The sequence below is a fragment of the Notamacropus eugenii genome, chromosome 4, assembly GCF_028372415.1.
Source record: "Notamacropus eugenii isolate mMacEug1 chromosome 4, mMacEug1.pri_v2, whole genome shotgun sequence".
In the NCBI taxonomy this organism is placed as follows: Eukaryota; Metazoa; Chordata; class Mammalia; order Diprotodontia; family Macropodidae; genus Notamacropus; species Notamacropus eugenii.
Genome location: NC_092875.1, coordinates 14626908 through 14644519, shown reverse-complemented (window position 1 = coordinate 14644519; position 17612 = coordinate 14626908). Strand labels below are relative to the sequence as shown.

The 17612-nt window shown below is 51.0% G+C and overlaps 2 protein-coding genes across 3 annotated transcripts; one reads left to right on the top strand and one right to left on the bottom strand.

Moving 5' to 3' along the window:
* Nucleotides 1-376: 376 nt before the first annotated feature.
* On the bottom strand, nt 377-9804 carry DUSP18 (dual specificity phosphatase 18). Of its 2 annotated transcripts, none has more exons than XM_072599934.1 (2): nt 9608-9804; nt 377-2079 (listed from the first exon to the last, which is right to left on the bottom strand). In XM_072599934.1, exon 2 carries the CDS (start codon nt 2008-2010, stop codon nt 1444-1446), a length of 567 nt encoding a protein of 188 aa, XP_072456035.1. In that variant the 5' UTR covers nt 2011-2079; nt 9608-9804; the 3' UTR covers nt 377-1443. The 2 variants fall into 2 exon arrangements, with proteins under 2 accessions (XP_072456035.1, XP_072456036.1); XM_072599935.1 differs by lacking the exon at nt 9608-9804 and adding an exon at nt 8864-9328.
* Nucleotides 9805-9872: 68 nt separating this feature from the next.
* On the top strand, nt 9873-15618 carry C4H5orf52 (chromosome 4 C5orf52 homolog). The gene is made up of 3 exons (XM_072599936.1): nt 9873-10154; nt 10986-11094; nt 15234-15618. Exons 1-3 carry the CDS (start codon nt 10018-10020, stop codon nt 15498-15500), a joined length of 513 nt encoding a protein of 170 aa, XP_072456037.1. The 5' UTR covers nt 9873-10017; the 3' UTR covers nt 15501-15618.
* Nucleotides 15619-17612: the final 1994 nt, after the last annotated feature.

Here is a 17612-nt window from a genome sequence, read left to right as displayed (position 1 = left end):
AGGCATATGGGTTAAACATTTTCCATTATGTCAAGCAGAGAAGGTTTCTAAATTTATATCAGGGCTAGGCAGGCTCTGCACAAATCCTGAACTACTGGTTAAAGGCAGGGGCCTCCTACAAACTGTAGAGCACTCTCTAAGTGTAAAGGACTGACCAGGTGCCAGTCAGAAAGGAGGCACGTGGTGGGATCAGTTTCACCCAAGCTCCTCTTAGGGCTTCCTGGAAGCCCTACCATGAAATCTGGCCGATGGCCGGCTCAGGTCCTGGGCTATCCAAGGTGATGGGCTGGAATGAAGCTCATGTGTTTCAAACTTGGCCCTTTATAAGGGACTTTGGTGGAAGGAACAGAATTTAGCAAGAAGGAAAAGGAGGCAATTTTAAAAATGTTACAAGTTTTATTAAGGATCCTTTGTTGTAAAAGGTCTTTCAGCCAATATAAAAGGTACTCCAAGGAACTCTGCTACTAACCCACTTAGGACGTAATCAGGCATTATTCCACTTAAAGGGCTGGGGGGAGGGACAGGAGGAAAGGGAGAGAGAGCTGGCTTCTAGGCACACTCTGCTCACCTACTGTGTGCCATTTATTGGTTCCCTGCGATGGACTTCAGGCATAGATACAAGCTGTTCATTCCAAAGGAAGAAAGCTTGAGCACCTGGGTCTCAGTGAACCTTCCTAGCTGGCATTATGATTGCCAAGGAAGGGCTTGGTTAGATGAACTTTGAGAGGGTACAATGAAAGGGGGAGATGAAATGGGGCACCCCTGCAGTGTGCCTCAGTGAGATATTAGAATGATCTCTGGATGCCTATGGATCAACCCTGCCTCTTGGGAGATGGAAGGGCAGGGACAGAGGAGATCAGCTGGCTCAGCTCAGGGCATGGAAATACATCCCCTTTCAGTCACTGGTCAGTCCCCGAATCTCCAAAGCCCACAAGGCTGGACTCACCAGAAAGTAACTGGAGGGGGAGACAGCAGACAGGGAAGGGAGGAAGGGCACAGATCTGGCCCTGAGAGCGACGGCAGACATGGTCACTGGCCAGGGTTGAGTTTTCCAAACCTGCCAATTAGTTCCCAGCCTTTTTGGGTCAGCTCCAAGAGGTCACCTTTTGGCTTCTCTCTCTGCTGAACCAATATTTGGAGTCCCCCTCCCCCGCTCCCCCATCCTCCGATGAGCTCTGGGGAGTCGGGCACAGACAGGGAGGTTCTCGATCACTAAGTTATTGGTAACTTTGGTAGTGACTGAGTTTTATTCTTTATAAATGCTGATTCCAGGATGAAAGCCCTAGAAGAGCTCACTCCTTGACCTCATAATGTCATCTGCTTTTCTGTATCGATCAAAGTATAGCACTCGAGCTGAAGAGTTTATTTTCAAGTTCAGACCATGGTCTAGAGTGAATGACAGGTCTGCACCCTTCACCCTGAATAGCAGAAAGCTCATTACCATCACAGTGGGATCATCACTCTGACCTCCTTCTCATAAACATCTGGGATCACGCCAAAGGGAGAGTTCACCATTCGGACTGTGTTCTTGCCATAGAGTTTGAATTCGTAGTGAATGAGCTGTTCCCAGAAACCGTTGTTGGGCCGGATGATGGGTCGGCAAGACTTGGTCCAGGTGTGAGCGTCCAGCAGGGACATCGAATGGTACTTCATGAGGTAGGCCAGGCAGAGGGCTGCCGACCTGCTGACTCCGGCCGCGCAGTGCAACAGCGTACGGCCCTGCTGCATTTCCACCGTGTGGATCTTGTCGGCGATCGGGTCAAAGAAATCGTACAGGCGGGAGAGCGGGGTGTCGGCCACAGGCACTTGGACGTACTGAATGTCAGCGTAGAAGGTATTCACCACCTCCACGGACACGTTAATGACGGTGGTGATTTGGTTGCTGGACAGTATAACTTTGTTGTTAGCGGCCAAGCCATTGCCAAGGTACAGGCTGCTGGTAATCTGGGACAGGCCGCAGACTGCTGGCTGCCTGAAGAGAATGGGGATAGTGTTCAAAGATGTATTCATTAAGGCAAACTTTATAAACCAGCGACGACGGGGGGCTGCATCTTCCTGCTACTCTTCGTCTAAAGAAAACTGAGGAGAGAAAGGGACGTTAAAATAGTCTGACAACCCCGTGAGCTCCCAGGCCAGCACATCAGCCAGTGCATCGGCACATGAGTAATGTGCACATCTGCAGGGATGAGTCCAAGGCCGGGCTCCTTGGGTTGGCATTCAAGGCCTTTCACCACGTGGCTTCCCCTCCCCAAGACTTATCCCCCCATGACTTGTAGCCCCCATCACCTTCCTCTGAAGCTGCTCTCATCCTCATTCTCCAGCTTGAAGCAATCAGTCCCTCCAGTGATTCATGGAAAACAAGTAATAACTAAACAGTAATTGTTTCTCTTTACCCCGGGAACCCTGAAGATCTTCCCTTCCCAGTTTGATATTTTTTTTTTTTATTAAGGTGCTATCCCTTGAGTAACTACTTAAAGAAGCCTATTCGTTGATGGGTGTATCTCACTTAAAGTGAGAATGTGATAATACCTTAGCCTGAAAGGGCCAGGGTCTCCCATCACATCCTGGGCCATCTCCAATCATCCTGATGAATATCATGATGGTCACTGGACTCGGATGGCTCAGGAGGGAAAAGTGAGGCTGGTGACCTTGCACTGTCCTCCCTCACTCAAATCAAAGTCAACTTCTGCAAGTCATGTCATCATCTTGATGTCCTGGTCCTCTTCAAGAATGAAGGACAAACCCAACAACACAGAAAACAGTACAAACTCCTGATCCTGTCGTCCAAGTGCCTCCAGAAGCAGCTCCCTTTAGCCCTTCCTAACAAACTTCACACCCCAGGTATGCTGGACAACTGTGCATCTCCCATTCTGATCCTCCTTCCTTCTGCCTGCCATGGCTAAGCTCAACCTAGACATGACTCTTCTATGATTCCCCATTAACTTCCTCTAGATGTGGTTCCTGAAGTCCAGACAGAACTGCCTTCAGGAAAGGGTCTGAAGAAAGAAAGCAGGTCCTGTCCCTCCCAGGGCTCCGTCTGCTGATGGTACAATGGTCTGTTTTTATGGCTGCATGAGAAGACTCAGGACTGGGGAAACTTGGGTCTCAGGATCCGCTTTTGGAGACCTTTGGGGCTCTCATAATGAGGATCTGTACACTGTGGCTTTTATGGTAAAATCCAGCTCTTTTTTCTTTGTCCAGAATGAGAAGGGCCATCCTCTGAGGCTGAGGATCCCAAACTCTCAGAGCTGGCAGAGACTCCAGAGCTGCCTCACCCAATAGTGATCTGAATGACAGCCTCTACAGCATCCTAGCAAGGTGTCCCTAGGCTTTGTTTGAAGCCCTTTAGGGACAGAATGCTACCACCTCTGGAGGCAACTTCTCCCCCTTTTGGACAGTTTTCATGGTTAGCAAGTTTTCCTTTGGATAAAGCCTCAAATTATCTCTTGGCGACTTCTGTCTGCCAGCTCCTGTAGGCAGAACTTGGGAGCAAGCAGTATAAACCTAATCCTTCTTCCACATGAGAGGACTTCAAACACTGCCCCCCCCCCACATCTTCTTTTCTTTAAATACCCCCAGGTTCCTCCAACTAACCCTCATAGGTCCCTTCTTGTCCTGGGCCCCACTCTGAATACTGTCCAGATTATCAATGTCTTTCCTGAAAATGAAGTGAAGAGTAAGCCAGACCCAGAGTCAGGAAGATCTGAGTTGAAAATCTAGATATGACACCCTAGGCAAGTGACTTTCCCTTTGCCTGCTTTGGTTTCCTTATCTATAAAATGGGGATATTAACAGTACTACCTCCCAGGGCTGTTGTGAGGATAGAATGAGATCACAGTGCCTGCCACATACACACTTAGTAAGTGCCAGTTGTTATTATCAAATATCATGGCTCCCTCCCATCAAGGTGGCCTTGGTGTGGTCTGCCCTAGAACCTTCTAGGCTCAGCTCACTCAGACAGGTGCTACTTCCTACAAAGAACCCCTCAGCCTCCCCTGCTCCAGTCACACTGCCTTGGGTCATCTCATCCATTTTCATGTTGTATTTCTCCAAAGAAGTCAGACTTCTTGAAGGCAGAGTGGTCTTTGTGACTGGGTCCCCAGGAGGTGCCTCATACAAAGCAGGTGAGTTGGTTGCCCTTCTCCAGATGGGCCTCAGTGTGTCCTGGAGGCAGCACCCCTAATGGGGGCTCACCAAGGCAGAGCATGGTGACTACAGTCAGAGGTTTATAGAAGTCAATGCCAGAAAGGGCCATCTTCTAGTCTAGTCCAACAACCCAAGATGCCCCATACCCCACACACGGTCAAGCATCAGAGCCAGATCTGAACCACAGTCCTCTCATCCACCACTCCTTTCCTTTGGAATGCTGCCTTTGTCTCTTCCAACCAAACAATCCATTCTAGGCTCAGATCTTGTCTGTACACAGGAGCTCTCAGCAATGATGGAGGCAGACACTCCTAAACCTCTTACCAGGACAAACTTTGCAAGGATCATCATGGCAAAGGAATGGGTTGGTTTTCGTTTGTCCCATGGCAGAACCACAGCAATGAGTAGAAGCTGCTGGGGGGCAGATTTTAACTGGATATCAGGAGAATGCCTTCCCAATAATACCCCAACTTTGGCCTGGGCCACCTTGGGAAGCAGGGGGGGCTCCCCTTCCCTGGGCAGAGGCTGGATAATGCTGTCAAGGGATTCTGATTCAAGTGTAGGTTAGTCTCACTGGCCTCTGATGGCCCCAAATACAAATGGCTCCTTGGTACCTGGAGCTCAGTGGTGCTATGGGATAAAGGCTCCTCTCCTTAATACCTTGTAAGACTCTGGAAGAGGACAAGAACAGCAGCCTCCACGCTCTACTTTCTTGGGTGTTAAGGAAACCTTCTGCACCAGAATGGAGCGCTGCTTCTGCATGGAGAAGTGTTCTAGGAAAGGGGAAAGGCACTGATCTGGGAGTCTGATGGCCTGGGCATCAGTCCAGGATTTGCTACTATTGGCCAACCTGGGCACATCCCTTGGGCCCATTTTGCTATTTTCAGAATGGGGATGATAGTTAGAGTTGTTGGGAAGAACAAAGAGGACAGTCACCATAGGAATGAATACCCCAGTAACCTCAAGTTCCATTCCCTGTTCTCAGGTTAAGTCATCCTCGCCTGGGCCTCCATCTTCCCCTCTACCAAAGAAGCTGGACTGGATGACCTCCACGTCTTTCCAGCTCAGGAATGCTATGATCCTCCAGTGATTGCAGGAGGGTTTCCGAAGCTCCCTCCCCTCCCCCCACCTCCCTCCCCCACCTTGTGGGACCGTGGGGCGGAGTTGGATTTGCTGGGAAACAAAATGGACAGATTCCTCCAGACTAGCTGTATGTCCCCTTGGGCAGGATCTGGTAACAGATTTCTGCTGATGGAATCTCTTCAGTCCCTGGCCTGCTGATCTCCCACTCCGCAGCGTCCTTCCAGAACTGGATACGGGGTGTTCTTCAGATTAGACCAAGGTCACACTTACTTCCCTTCATGTCCTCTATTCCAACCAAACTGGGCTGGTGATTGTTCCCAAAGTGTCCAGGGCTACCTGGCTTCCCTCTCCCTGGAGGTCTTCAGCAGAGACTGGACCAACACTTGTCTGTGATGCTAGAAGAGTCATTGTTTTCACACGTGGGTGGACCTTCCAATTGTAAAATCAAACAGGGAGAGAGGTGAAGTGACTTGCCCAAGGTCACACAGTTACTGAGTGTGCTCAGAGGCTAGCTGCCTCAGGGTTTTCATCTGTAAAAGGGAGATAACCTCCCCAAATGCTTTAAAACTGCGTAAGAGAATCTTACAGACCACTTCTCCCATTCCCATTAGTTTATTTTTTATGTTTGTTACTGTCTGTGTTTATAGTTGGTCTTGGCCAAGAGGCTGAGGAGAGATGTATCTTGTTTTTACATCACCTTTATTTCTGAACATGGGCCTCCCTGTCTGCTCTTCAGTAAGCCATTCCTCAGAACAAAGAACAAAGAAAAGGCAGTCTTGCCAAACCAGCCCCTGTCTACAGAGTCCGTCTGCCACATTCCCTGAAGCAGCAGCCCCCATCTCTGCAGAAAGAAGAGGGAAGCACACTTCCTCCACTTTTCTCTGGGGTAAAGCTTGGTCGTTACAATGACGCAGTTTGATTATTAGGGGCTGTTTGACTGCAAAGGCTTATGGGTAAATGATGGATTGCCAAGTTGAAGAAACTATGGGTAAGAGACCTTCCTTTCTTTCCCAGGGCCAATGCTGCTGTTTCTAGGTGGAGTTATAGGAACTTGGAGTTATCAATTACCCATCAGTACTTGACCTTTTCCAGCAAACTCCAGAACCCCTCCTGGCAGGGCTGCTCCCTTCCTCCTGAGCAGCCCATCACCAGTCTCTGTGTGCTGCCTCACAGATGTTTTATCTCCCCAAAGGGCACACGAGTCCAGTCGGCTCTACCCCGAGCAGGTCAGGTTCTTCATGGCAACAAAATGGTTTTCAATGTTTTTGCTGAGGGTGGCAGGTAACCGTGTCTGATCAGCAATGCCGCCGAGCACACCCGTCTGTCAATTCCTCAGCAGGCTTGATCACTCCACACTGCTCACAAATGACGGGCACAAAGCACACTGCTCTGTAGGTCAGGTGTGGGAATATTTTTTCATCTCTGTTCCTTTTCCTTAATGTATGGTATGAACATATGGATGATTTTTTAAAAAATGATTCCTTTCTAGAATGGAGGCTCAAACCCTCTTCTTTAAGGGAAGGGAGATCTAGGGAGGTGCCCAAGGTCTCCCACCCACCTAGTCAGCAGCAGAGCAGGGATGAGGCCATCACGCCTGCCTCACCAGGTGGCTTCTCAGTGACCCCCAGGCAGAAGGAGTCAAACAAGGGCAGGCTTCCCAGAACAGCTGGGACTGAGGACACGCACATTCATGGGGACTCCAAGCCTGGCAGGATCTGTTGTTTTCTTGGTGTGGGTCACAGATCCTAATGACTCTATGACTGGGTGCAAAGCTTGGCCAGGCTGTGGATGGACAATGGAATCCCAGTGCTGCCTGGAGGCTGCCCCCTCTCTCCACACCTGAGAGGTGGTCCTCTGATGCCCTCCTGAGAGGGGGTGCTCACTGCCCACAGGCAGCCCACTCCTCTCTTGTTTTGAGGACAAGCTTCCCATCCTCCTCCTCCAGCTCTCACTCCTCCTTCCCTCTGTGCTATACTGTCAAGTAGAACATGCCCCATCCTCTTTCCACATGACAGTCTCTGGGTCCCTGAAGAGCGCCCTCCTATCTGCCCCTTCTCTTCTCTCATTTAAATGTCCCCTGTTCCTGTGAGGAAGCTGCCTCCTCAGGATGGCTCCAGATGATCCATGTCCTTCCAAAAAGCTGGTTCCTAGAAGTGACCACAAGGATGTGGTCTGACCAGGGCCCAGGAGAGGAGGGATAGTGAGCACTGCACAGTCACAGGCTAGAGGTGTACAAACAAAAGGAAGCCCCTCCCCTCGGAGCTTATATTTGCTACTCCTGGACCCTAAGCCAGGTTACGAAGCCAAAAATCAAGTTACTGTTCTGTGGCTGCCACAGCACATGGGAGACTCATAAGGAGCTTGTGGCCCAGTAAAAACCCCAGGTCTTTTTCAGAGGACTGGTTCTCTGGCCATACCTCCTTCACCTTTGGGACAAGGTGATGTTTTGAACTCAGAGGTAACCTTTCATAAAAGTCCTCATTAAACTGATATTGTTAGACTTGGCTTAAAGTTCTGGCTTGTAGAGATTTTCCTGTCTTTCCTGGGATAGAGGCCAGATGGTCCCTTTAAAATGCTGATTTCCTGCCCCTGGCAGCTCTCAAACTACAATGGATCTTGTTAATCTACAGCACTGAATTTAAACTCTGTGGTGCTTTCAAAGCAGAGGCTGAGACCTCTGATGTGGCCCAAGCCATTCTCTTTGGGAAATGCTCCGTGGGGAAAGAAAGATGGTGACCAGGCCATGGGCATCTAGGAGGCTGCCTGATGCTGCCTGAAGAGTAGTGAGCCTTAGAGCTCACTCACAGCATGGCATGTGCCCAGCACTGAGGGCACGATGAGCCTGGGCACCGCCTCAGACAACTGCAGTCAGCTATCCCCATGACAGTCGAAGCTTCCCAGTAGAGATGACCATGCGTGGCGAGCGTCAGCTCCTGGCAGCTTCTCCTCCCTTGCCCATTACGCAGACCCCAAGACATGTGTGCTGTCCCCTCTGTTTGCCTCCCATGTGACTTGTGATTGTGCCCAGCAGCAGCCATGACCCTGGGCTCCTGAGGGCTAGGCCAGCCAGCAAGCAGAGTGGGTCTCATCATTGGGGGAGCATGAGGGGTGGGATGGGGGCCACAATCAGCCATGTGCCAAAGTGACTCTGACCAGTGCCTACCTCTGGGCGTTTCTGGCAGGGTCCAGATCCATCCAGACCATCTGAAATGACTAAGACAGGTGGCTGAATCTCAGTGCTTGTAGCTGCAGAAGTGACCCCTCAGGATCACCCAGGCTGATTAGTCTGGTGCTTCATAGGAGGAAACTGAGGCAGGGAGGGTGTTCACAAAGGAAATCAGGGCCAGAGGCAAGACTACTCAAAGCTGAGAAGCCATCTGCCCAGCATGATTCCTCCTGGTGCTATAGGGAAACTGAGGCACAGTGGGGTTGGAGGACCTGACCAAGTCACCAAGACAGGCCCCAGTGGGAAGAGCTCTGGCTCAGGCACCCCAGGCAAGTCCCCCAGCCCCTGGGTCTGTCCTGGCCACTGTACCATCTCTCTGCAGGGCTCTCAGACAGGCCAGGCTGGATGTGCCGGTGGTGCTGGCCCATCATCCTTCCCCCTTACACCAAAGGCAGTCCCCATCCTTACCTGCATCCCCCAGCCTCGCCAAACAACGGTCCCTGGCCACTCAATCTCCCTCCTCTCTGCCTGGCCTTCTCTCTAATCCCGTCGCAACACCCCATCTCCCCTCTCTGCGCCTTTGCCCCAGCAGGCACTCATGCCAGGGCTGCCTTTACTTCCACCCTGCAGCCCCATCGGCTGCAGGAAGCCTGTGTTTGTACTAATTCATTGCGTGTTCACCATGCCACGCACTCTCCTGGGGTATCCCGGGAGGGCGGCAGTTTCCTTCTTTGTTCTTAAGACATATCTCCAGGATGGCTTGCACACAGTAGGTGCATAATAAATACGAGCTGAGTCCTAGCTTTAAATCCGGGCCTTTTCTCTCTGCACCAACTGCCTCCTGCTGCACAGATGGGGAAACTGAGGCCCAGAAAGATGCCAGACACTCTGGGGATGGGCCTCTCTAGCCTGGGCCCCCGGTTTCCATGAGAACTCCACAGGGGTTTCGGCTACGCTCTTTTCTGGGAATTACGGTAACAACTTAAGGTGAAAGGGCTGATGGGATTGGAAGTGCTCTCTAGAGCCTCCCAGGGGCGGTGGCAGAGCCGAAGGGGCCGACGGGAAGGGAAGGGGCGGGGAAAAGGGGCCGACACAGAGCAGGGGGCGGGGCGAAGGGGCCGCGGACCGGAGGAGGGCGGGGCAGGAGCCAGGGCCAGAGGCCCGCCCTCGGACCGGGCGATGCCAGCGTCGTGCCCGAAGCCCCAGGCTCACCCAGTTCTCAGCGTCCTCGATCCCGCCGTCGCTGCTGCCGCCGCCGCCGTCTTGTGATGAAGCTTCCGCTCGCCGCCCGCTCACCGCGCCGCCTCTGCCGCCGCCGCCTCACACACTGCTCCGGAGCCCCCCTCCATCATGCACTCCCGCCCCCGCCCGTTGCCTAGGCAACGAACCGCGTCCACCCTACGGCGTCCGCGCAGGGACAATCCCACCTCGCGCGCATGCGCCCCGCCCCCGCGCATGCGCCCCGCCCCCGCGCCGACTGGGGCCCGTTTCCAGGGCGACGGACGCTTCTGGCGGCGAGGCTCGCTTTCTCGCTGCTCTAGCCTTCTAGTCTCCTAGGCGACGCGAGGGGCCAAAGGGCCCGCCAGCCCGCAGCCCGGGAGGTGCCCCTGCCTGGTCCGGCCATGGCCACGCCCTCGTCCGCCTGCCAGCTGCTTCTGGACAAGCGCACGGAGCGACGCCGGCCCGAGATCCCCTGGGCCGGGAAGCCGCAGGTGGTGTTCATGCAGCCCAGAAGCTCCCAGACTCCCGTGCTCTTCAGGTGCCGCCCCGAGCACCCCCAGCCCTGGGGACCCTGCGCCCCCACCAGCACCCCCAGGATCGCCTCACCCCGCCCCCACCAGGACTGCCCCCATGGGGCACCCGGCGCTGCTCCCCTTCCCTCTGAGCCTCGAACCCAGTGATCCTGAGCTTGGCCTCCGCACCCCGCTTTCTATCCCTTGGAGCCACGCAGCCCCTTGCCCTCTAATCCTCTCTCACCCTCCTTTTTCCATGGTCCCTTTATGTTCCTCCGCCTCTGAACCCCTCTAATTACCTGACAACCCTTCCACCCAGCCCCCCAATGCTTCTCTTCAGCATCCCCCCCATTTCGAATTCTCCCCACAGCCTTTCTGAAATATCCTTTCTAGTATTTACCTCTTCTCCCCAACCCTTCTGAACTGCGGCAACACCCAGAGTTTCCTAGCCCTCTGACCTCTCCCTCCCTCTAGAGCTCCCTGTCATTCTTCCTCAAAAGCCCTCTGAATCCACCCTCCATTTAGAATCCCTCCCTCCCTCTTGATCCCTTCTCCTAGGCTCCCTCCAACACCTCCCCCCCAAAAAAACACCCACCCCAGGCCCTCTTCAAACCCTTTTATAACTCTCTCCTCCTGAAACACCTTTTAATCTGCATCTCCCCCAAAAGCTGATTCTGAGGATGGCTCCTAGAGGCCCACACCCTGGTTCTTAGCATTCAGAGGCACTTGAACCTCCCACTCTCAAAGGAAATTTATCAGCTTAATCCCTAATTACTCTTGGCTTAGTTGAGGACTTTGCCAGAGACCCTCACCTTGCCCAGGAGCATCCCTGATTTATACTGCCCTTCCCTCTCTAGCTTGATGAATGCCAGTGAGGTGGCTGTGAAAAAATTTTTACCCAAGAGTCACTTATCCAGGGTGATTATCCGAGACAACCTCAGCGCCCAGCGAGTCTATGAATTGGAGGTAATGTAGTGACCAGACTGGCCATGGGGTTACAATGGGCCAGTGTTCCTCCTCCCTCACCCCTGGGGCCTCCAGAGCTCCTCTGGCCCAGCCTCTTGGTTTGAGGCAGGTCAGAAAGGTGGAGGTTCTGTATTTGGGGTGGATGGGTGGTGGAAATTGGGGATTGGTCATAGAATCCTGGCTCAGGCCTAGCCAGAAGGCCCTTATTTGTGCACTGTCTCTCTTAAGGGACTGTTTTGACCAACGATGGCCAAGGAGGTATTTTAAGGGTTGGTGAAGGTATTCAAGTTGCCCAAAGTCCACGACTGGGAAATGGCAGGGGGCATTCTAGGACCTTGGTTTCCTGCTGTCCCTCTCTCTCTTCCTCCTCCCTCTCCCTCTTTTTTAAAGGTAGGGTGGTAGGAAGAGATCATGTGATCTAGGCTTCCTTTGCCACTTGGGTGGACAAGTAGGAGATTTTCCCTCTTTGTACAAATGACCAGAATAACAAAGCCAGGGCTGTAGCCCAAGGAGTGGGAGCTGGGGGCTTAGGTACTCTACCTGGAGCCCAGGCTCCTGGTGGTCCTGAGACTTGTGAAATAACCTCATTGGGGATCCTTCCTGCTTCTCCAGAGGGAAGAGGAAGCCAGGTGGTTCTGAGCCATGATACCACCCCACAACACCTCTGCATGTAATCGATTTGTCCTGAAGATGCCGCCATAGTGAACAGGAAACTTTCCTTCCATATTCTGTCCCAATCTTGATCACCACAGGCACACACATCCCACAACCTCTCCTCTTCTCTCTTTGTATTATGGTTTACAGCTTCATGTTCCAGGGACGCTGCTCTCTCCAAAGTGACCAGTGTTCCCTTTCCAGTGAGGCCTTTCCTCTGTCCTCATTCTCCATGATCTCTCACTTCTGCAGGCTTTGACACTGTTGACCACTCTCTCCCTCTGAATACTCTCTTTTCTCTAGGTTTTCAGGACATTCCTCTTTTTCTCCTGCTTTCCTATCTGACCACACTTTGCTCACTCTTTGTTGGGTCATGGATGAACCCTAGGGTCCTGTGCCCCTTTCTTCCTCTGTACTATTTCTCTTGGTGCTCTCATTAGATCCCATAATTTTAATTAGCATCTCTCAGCTGATGACTCACATCTACTTGTCTAAGCTTCCCCTCTCTCCGCCTCCAGGCCCCCTTTCCAACTGCCTTTTAAGGCTTCACATTAGATGTCTGGTAGACATCTTAGACTTGACATGTCCAAAATGGAATTCATTGTCTCTCCTCCAAATCTTCTCCTTTTCCTACTTTCTTTGTTATTATTGAGGGTACCACCAACCTCCCAGTCACCCACATTCCCAACCTGGGTGCCCCTCTTGATCCCACACTCTTCCCTACCCACCACATTCCAATCTGTTGCCACATCCTAAGGATACCACCTCCATAATGCCTGTTGTATTGGCCCCTTCTCTTCTTTGACATGACCACCCCGCCCCCCCACTGACCTCTGAACCATCACAATAGCCTTCTGGTGGGTCTGCAGCCTCTTCTCCCCACTCCCATCCACCCTCTATTCAGGTGCTAAAGTGATTTTCCTGAAACACAGATCTGATCATGTCACCCCACTCCACACCTATCAACAAACTCCAGGTGACTCCCCATCACCTCAAGGAACAAATACCAAGTTCTCTGTTTGGCTTTTGAATAATACCATGCCCTCTCACTTCCATTCTTCCACCTGACTACCCCACATAATCCTGCTGTTTGCATTCTGGGCATTTTCACTGGCTAGCCCCCTCCTCACCTTTTCCTCTTGGCTTCCTTCTCAGCTCAGCCAAAGTAACATTTTGAGCAAGAAACCTTTCCTGCTCCTCCGTTAGCTCAGTGCCTTCTCTGTGTTCATATATCCTGTTTTCATCTTGCATGTTGTCTCCCTGATGAGACTGTGAGTGCAGGTTTTGTTTTTTTTTGGCGGGGGGGAGGGGAGATTGCTATATTTGGATTTCCAGTGTTTAGTTTGGTATCTGATACATAATAGGGATTAAATCCATGTTCATTGACTGATTCACTGTGTTGACCACTTTAGGTTCTGCTTTTTCAGGTAATCTATATTTAGGAATATTTTTGTTGTTCTGTTTTCATATTATCTTCAGTTCCAAATATATTTCTCCCCCTCCACTCTCCATTGAGCCATCCCTTGAACCAAAAAATAAAACATGGAAAAGTTCAGTTCAGCCAGACACACCATGTCTCTGAGTGTGACAACGTACAGTATTCCACACCCACAGGAGCCCACAGGGTCATATCTTGTGTACACTTTTCCGTACCTCAATGCCCACAAGCTGAGCACCTCCTCTACCAGGGGCTCAGATGGAACAACCTGGGAAGCACCTGGCAGAGGGAGCCCTTGAGCAAGGAAGAGGATTCCAGGCGGGAGGAAGTTGATGTGAGTGACTGGGCTGAAATGTGGGAAGCACACAGTGGGATGGCAGTCGGGTCCTGGGCTCAGTTCCTCCCTCTGCGTGGGACTCTGGATAAGTGCCCGCCTGCTTTTCGCCTCTAGTTTTACGTGGCTTCATTCCTGCATCTCACTGCACGGCTGCAGTGCTCACTTACAATTTAAGCACCAATGCTTATATTACTTATCATTATATAATGTTGCCCAAGTGTGACGATGTTTACCAGTCATGAGCTTGGGAAATGGAAATTGTTATAGCCATGGATCCTGGGAAACTAAATTCGAACAAAGAAGAACAAAAATCTGCCTTATTTACACGCTATGAGCCCCAAGGAAGAGAGAGTGTTTCTGTCTAGGCAGAGAGACAGCTGCTCTGAATCACAGGGCTGGCAGGGTGCCCTGAAGGGAGATGGGCTTGCTGAGGTTCTCAGGAGAATACTGGGGGCAAAGCACCTGCTTCTCCCCTTGAGAGCTGGGTCACTCAGAGTGAGTAGGGGGAAAGGTAGGGCACACTGGCTCACCACACCCCCAAACTGTATTATCCCCACTAGCCTCACTATCATCTGGAGGCTGGGTGCTGCTGCAGGAGGGTAGGCACTGGGTCAAGGTGTTTGTATGTGTGTGGTTTTCCCTTTCACTTTGAGGTTTGCCAGGTGCTTCACATCTGTGATCTCATTAGAGTGGCCAAGTTCTCTGAAGATTGAGGCTCTGAGGGGTCATAGAACTTGTCAGTGCCTGAGGCAGGATTAAAATCCCGGACTTTGTGTCTCCTGGTCTAGCCCTTTGTCCACTGTGCCCTGCTTATATCTGGACCAACATAGGATGGATGCTGTATCAGGAGCCTTGAACTTGAAAGACATGACTGTAGCCAACCTAGTCTGCTTCTTGGGACCTTGACTTTTGCCATTTTAAACATGGCTGCCCCAAGCCCTTTGTAAAGGGTCATCTTCTCTCATAATTGGACAAGCTCCTCACCATTTGCCATGAGGGTGTGATCCCTCGAGGGGACAGCAGAGGCAAGGTTCCATCTGGCACAGGGGATGGTCTGGAGGGCCAGTGTGGTAGGGCCAGCTCTATTGTCCTTCTGGTGACCCTGGAGGAATGGGTGAGACTTGCCTCTCCTTGGCTTTGCCATCACATGTCCCCAGGGAGCTGAGATCTGGGTGGGAAACACAAAGAGTCCACAGCAGGCCAGGAGCTCAGTCAAGCTCAGGGGTTTCTTGGCCCTTCTTGGCCTTTCTGCATCTTAGCTTTTCTGGGGACCTTTCTATACTTTTTCTTCACTATGACAGGGAGTTCATCTTAGAGTTTACCATATACATGAGAAATTATAAAATAGACATGTCCCAGATGTAGGCCATCCTAGACACACCTGCAATGCCCCAGGTTGGGAAGTCCTGGTCTGGTAAAGAAACAAGACAGTCTGTTGTCTCATGAGCCCCCCATTACTGGAGGGGTTTAAGTTGAGGTTAGATGGCCACTTGTCTGGGATGGTGTGGAGAGAATTCACGCTCCAGAGAGGTGCTGGGACTTGACATGTGAGGTAGTTCCCTTTTACCCAAGTGACTGATATTAGGAGGGCCTTGAGGCTTCACAGTCATTGGGACACTGATGTTTGTGCCCAGTGGAGGGTGCACTGAGGAGGTAGTGAAGGGCTCCCTCCCTTTTCTCCCACTTAACTTCCCCTTTGTTTTCTCTAAGACAAGAGCAGCAGACAAGACCAAGAAGAAAATGGGGCATCTCTATGACCACCTGAAGAAGAAATTCTTGACAGACCAGCTGAGGAAGCTGAATCGCTGGCGTCGGGAAGCACTGCCCATCCAGAGATACCTGGAGACCATCCAGAAGTATCGGAATGAATTCAAGGTCAAGCCCAAGCCCAAGCCCAAGCCCAAGCCCAAGCCCAAGAAGAAGGTGGAGACCCTGAAAAGTGCTGATAGCAAGAAAAACATGGTCACTGTCAACTAAGCAGTAGGAGAGGGGTGTTGGTCTTGGGGAGGGGAGGAGAAAGGAGGAGGAGGAGCTGTGCTTCGGCCTTGAGGACATTCTGGAGACATGTAACTAAACTCTCCTTTGGTTCACTGTTTCCTTGGTGTCATATATACGTGGGTTACAATTTCAGAAAGGAGGGAAGTGAAAAGGCACCAAAGTTAGGACAGGCTTAAGTTGGCCACTTAATTGCCATGGAACTTTGGGTAAGCTCTTTCCCCTCTCTAGGCCTCAGTTGCCTCCTTTGTAAAATGAAGCTTATTAGGTACTTTACTATTGTAAACTCTTTGAATCTTTGAGGATTATTCATTATTAGGTGAGGTATGGGAGTGGGGAGTGAGGAGATGTGGGATAGAATCACCCTCACAGTACTGCGCAAATGATAAGCTCATCTCCCTAGACTGCTTTCCAAAGCCTTTCCCATCACACATGGGTGGAGAAGGCGATATACACCATTTTATAGATGGGAAAAGGGAGGTTCGGTGGCTTTCCCAAGGTCATGATTAGTAAATTGTGAAAGAATCTAAACCCAGATGTTCTGAACGCAAGTCCAGTCATTTTCTCACTAGAAAATGATGTCTTCCATCACAGAACTGGAAGAGCCTCAGAGGTTATCTAGCCAGACCTTCTCATTGGGGAGATGAGAGAAATGAGGTCCAGGGCAAGAAGCGACATGTTCAGTTTCCTATAGAAAATTAGTGTCCAAGCTGGGATTAGAACCCAGGACCCTGTCTGAGAAGCAGCGAGAACTCAAACGCACTCCAACTGTACAAATGATTACTGAGCTTCCTACTTTGTAGATGCCACTCAGCACCATACAAACTCAGTTCTGGAAGTGGAAGGGACTCTTACAGCCACAGAATCCAACCCTCTCAGCTTTACAGGTGAGGCACAGGGAGGTGAAATGATTTGCTTAAGACAACCCAGGAAGTGTCTAAGGCAGAATTCAAACTGATCTTACTGATCTTTTAAGGCCACTGCTCTATCCACTGCCCCAAGGGACAAATTCCATCAGACACAGGTGAGTAAGGGGGTCCTTGGCTTCAAGGAACTTAGAGGGAAATAACATTCAGATCATCAGGTAGGATGGGTTTTGAGTCCACTCTAGACAATTCCCAGATTCGCACCAACCTTTCTTTAGAGCTCCAGAACCACATATCCCAATGTTCACATAGGCCAAAAACTCAAGTCCAAAATGGATTCATCTTCCCCCTTCAGCCTGGTTTCACTTTTGACTTCCCTATGTACATTCATGGCACTGGCCAGTCATCCAGTCAGTCTTTTCTCCTGAACTCCAGTCTTGCAACAACCACTGCCTTTTGGACACTCAGACTTGTTCAAACCAGATTTCACTTTTCTCTGTTTGAGCCGCCATCTTCCCAGTCCCCCAGAGTCTCAATCTCAATGCTGTACTGATGACTCTCTTGCACTCACTCCACCTGTTCAATGTGTTGCCAAGTCTGCTTTCTATCTTCACACCATTTCTTCAAATGTACCCTTCCCTGACGATGCCATCACACAGGGGGTGGGGTGCCGGCACTTATCTTGGGCCTGGACTTTCTCAAAAGCAGCTTAGTTGCTTTCTATGCCTCAGATCTCTAATTCAGATCCTCCTCAGTAGCTAAAGGGATTTTCCAATAAGTCTGAAGTGGCCTTGAGGCCTCAAGTTGCCCACCCCTACGTAGTTGTATAAACCCGAAAAAGCAATGGGATGGAAATGAAAGCGTCTGTGCATAACTTGGTGAGGCCCAGCTGAGTCACATCAACCCTAGAGTGGTCAGATGCAACTGGCCAAAGGTCCACTAAGCAGTGTTTCTAAAACAATTTTCATAATCAGTGACTAAACCAGAGGCTTTGAGCCCTTGAGCCCTCTGTTATGATTCCTATTGTGATCTACAAGGAGGTCAAAAAGGTGCTGAGCTAACCCAAGCCCCAAGGAGATGGTGCCTGCCTCTCTGAGAACAAAACAGCTCATCTCCATGTCATAGAATTTTGATTACTTAGTAATTTACATGTCACCCATCCCCCATGAAAAGGTGAGCATCTTAAGGGCAGGGACCATGCCTTTTGCCTGTGTCTTCCCAGGGCTTA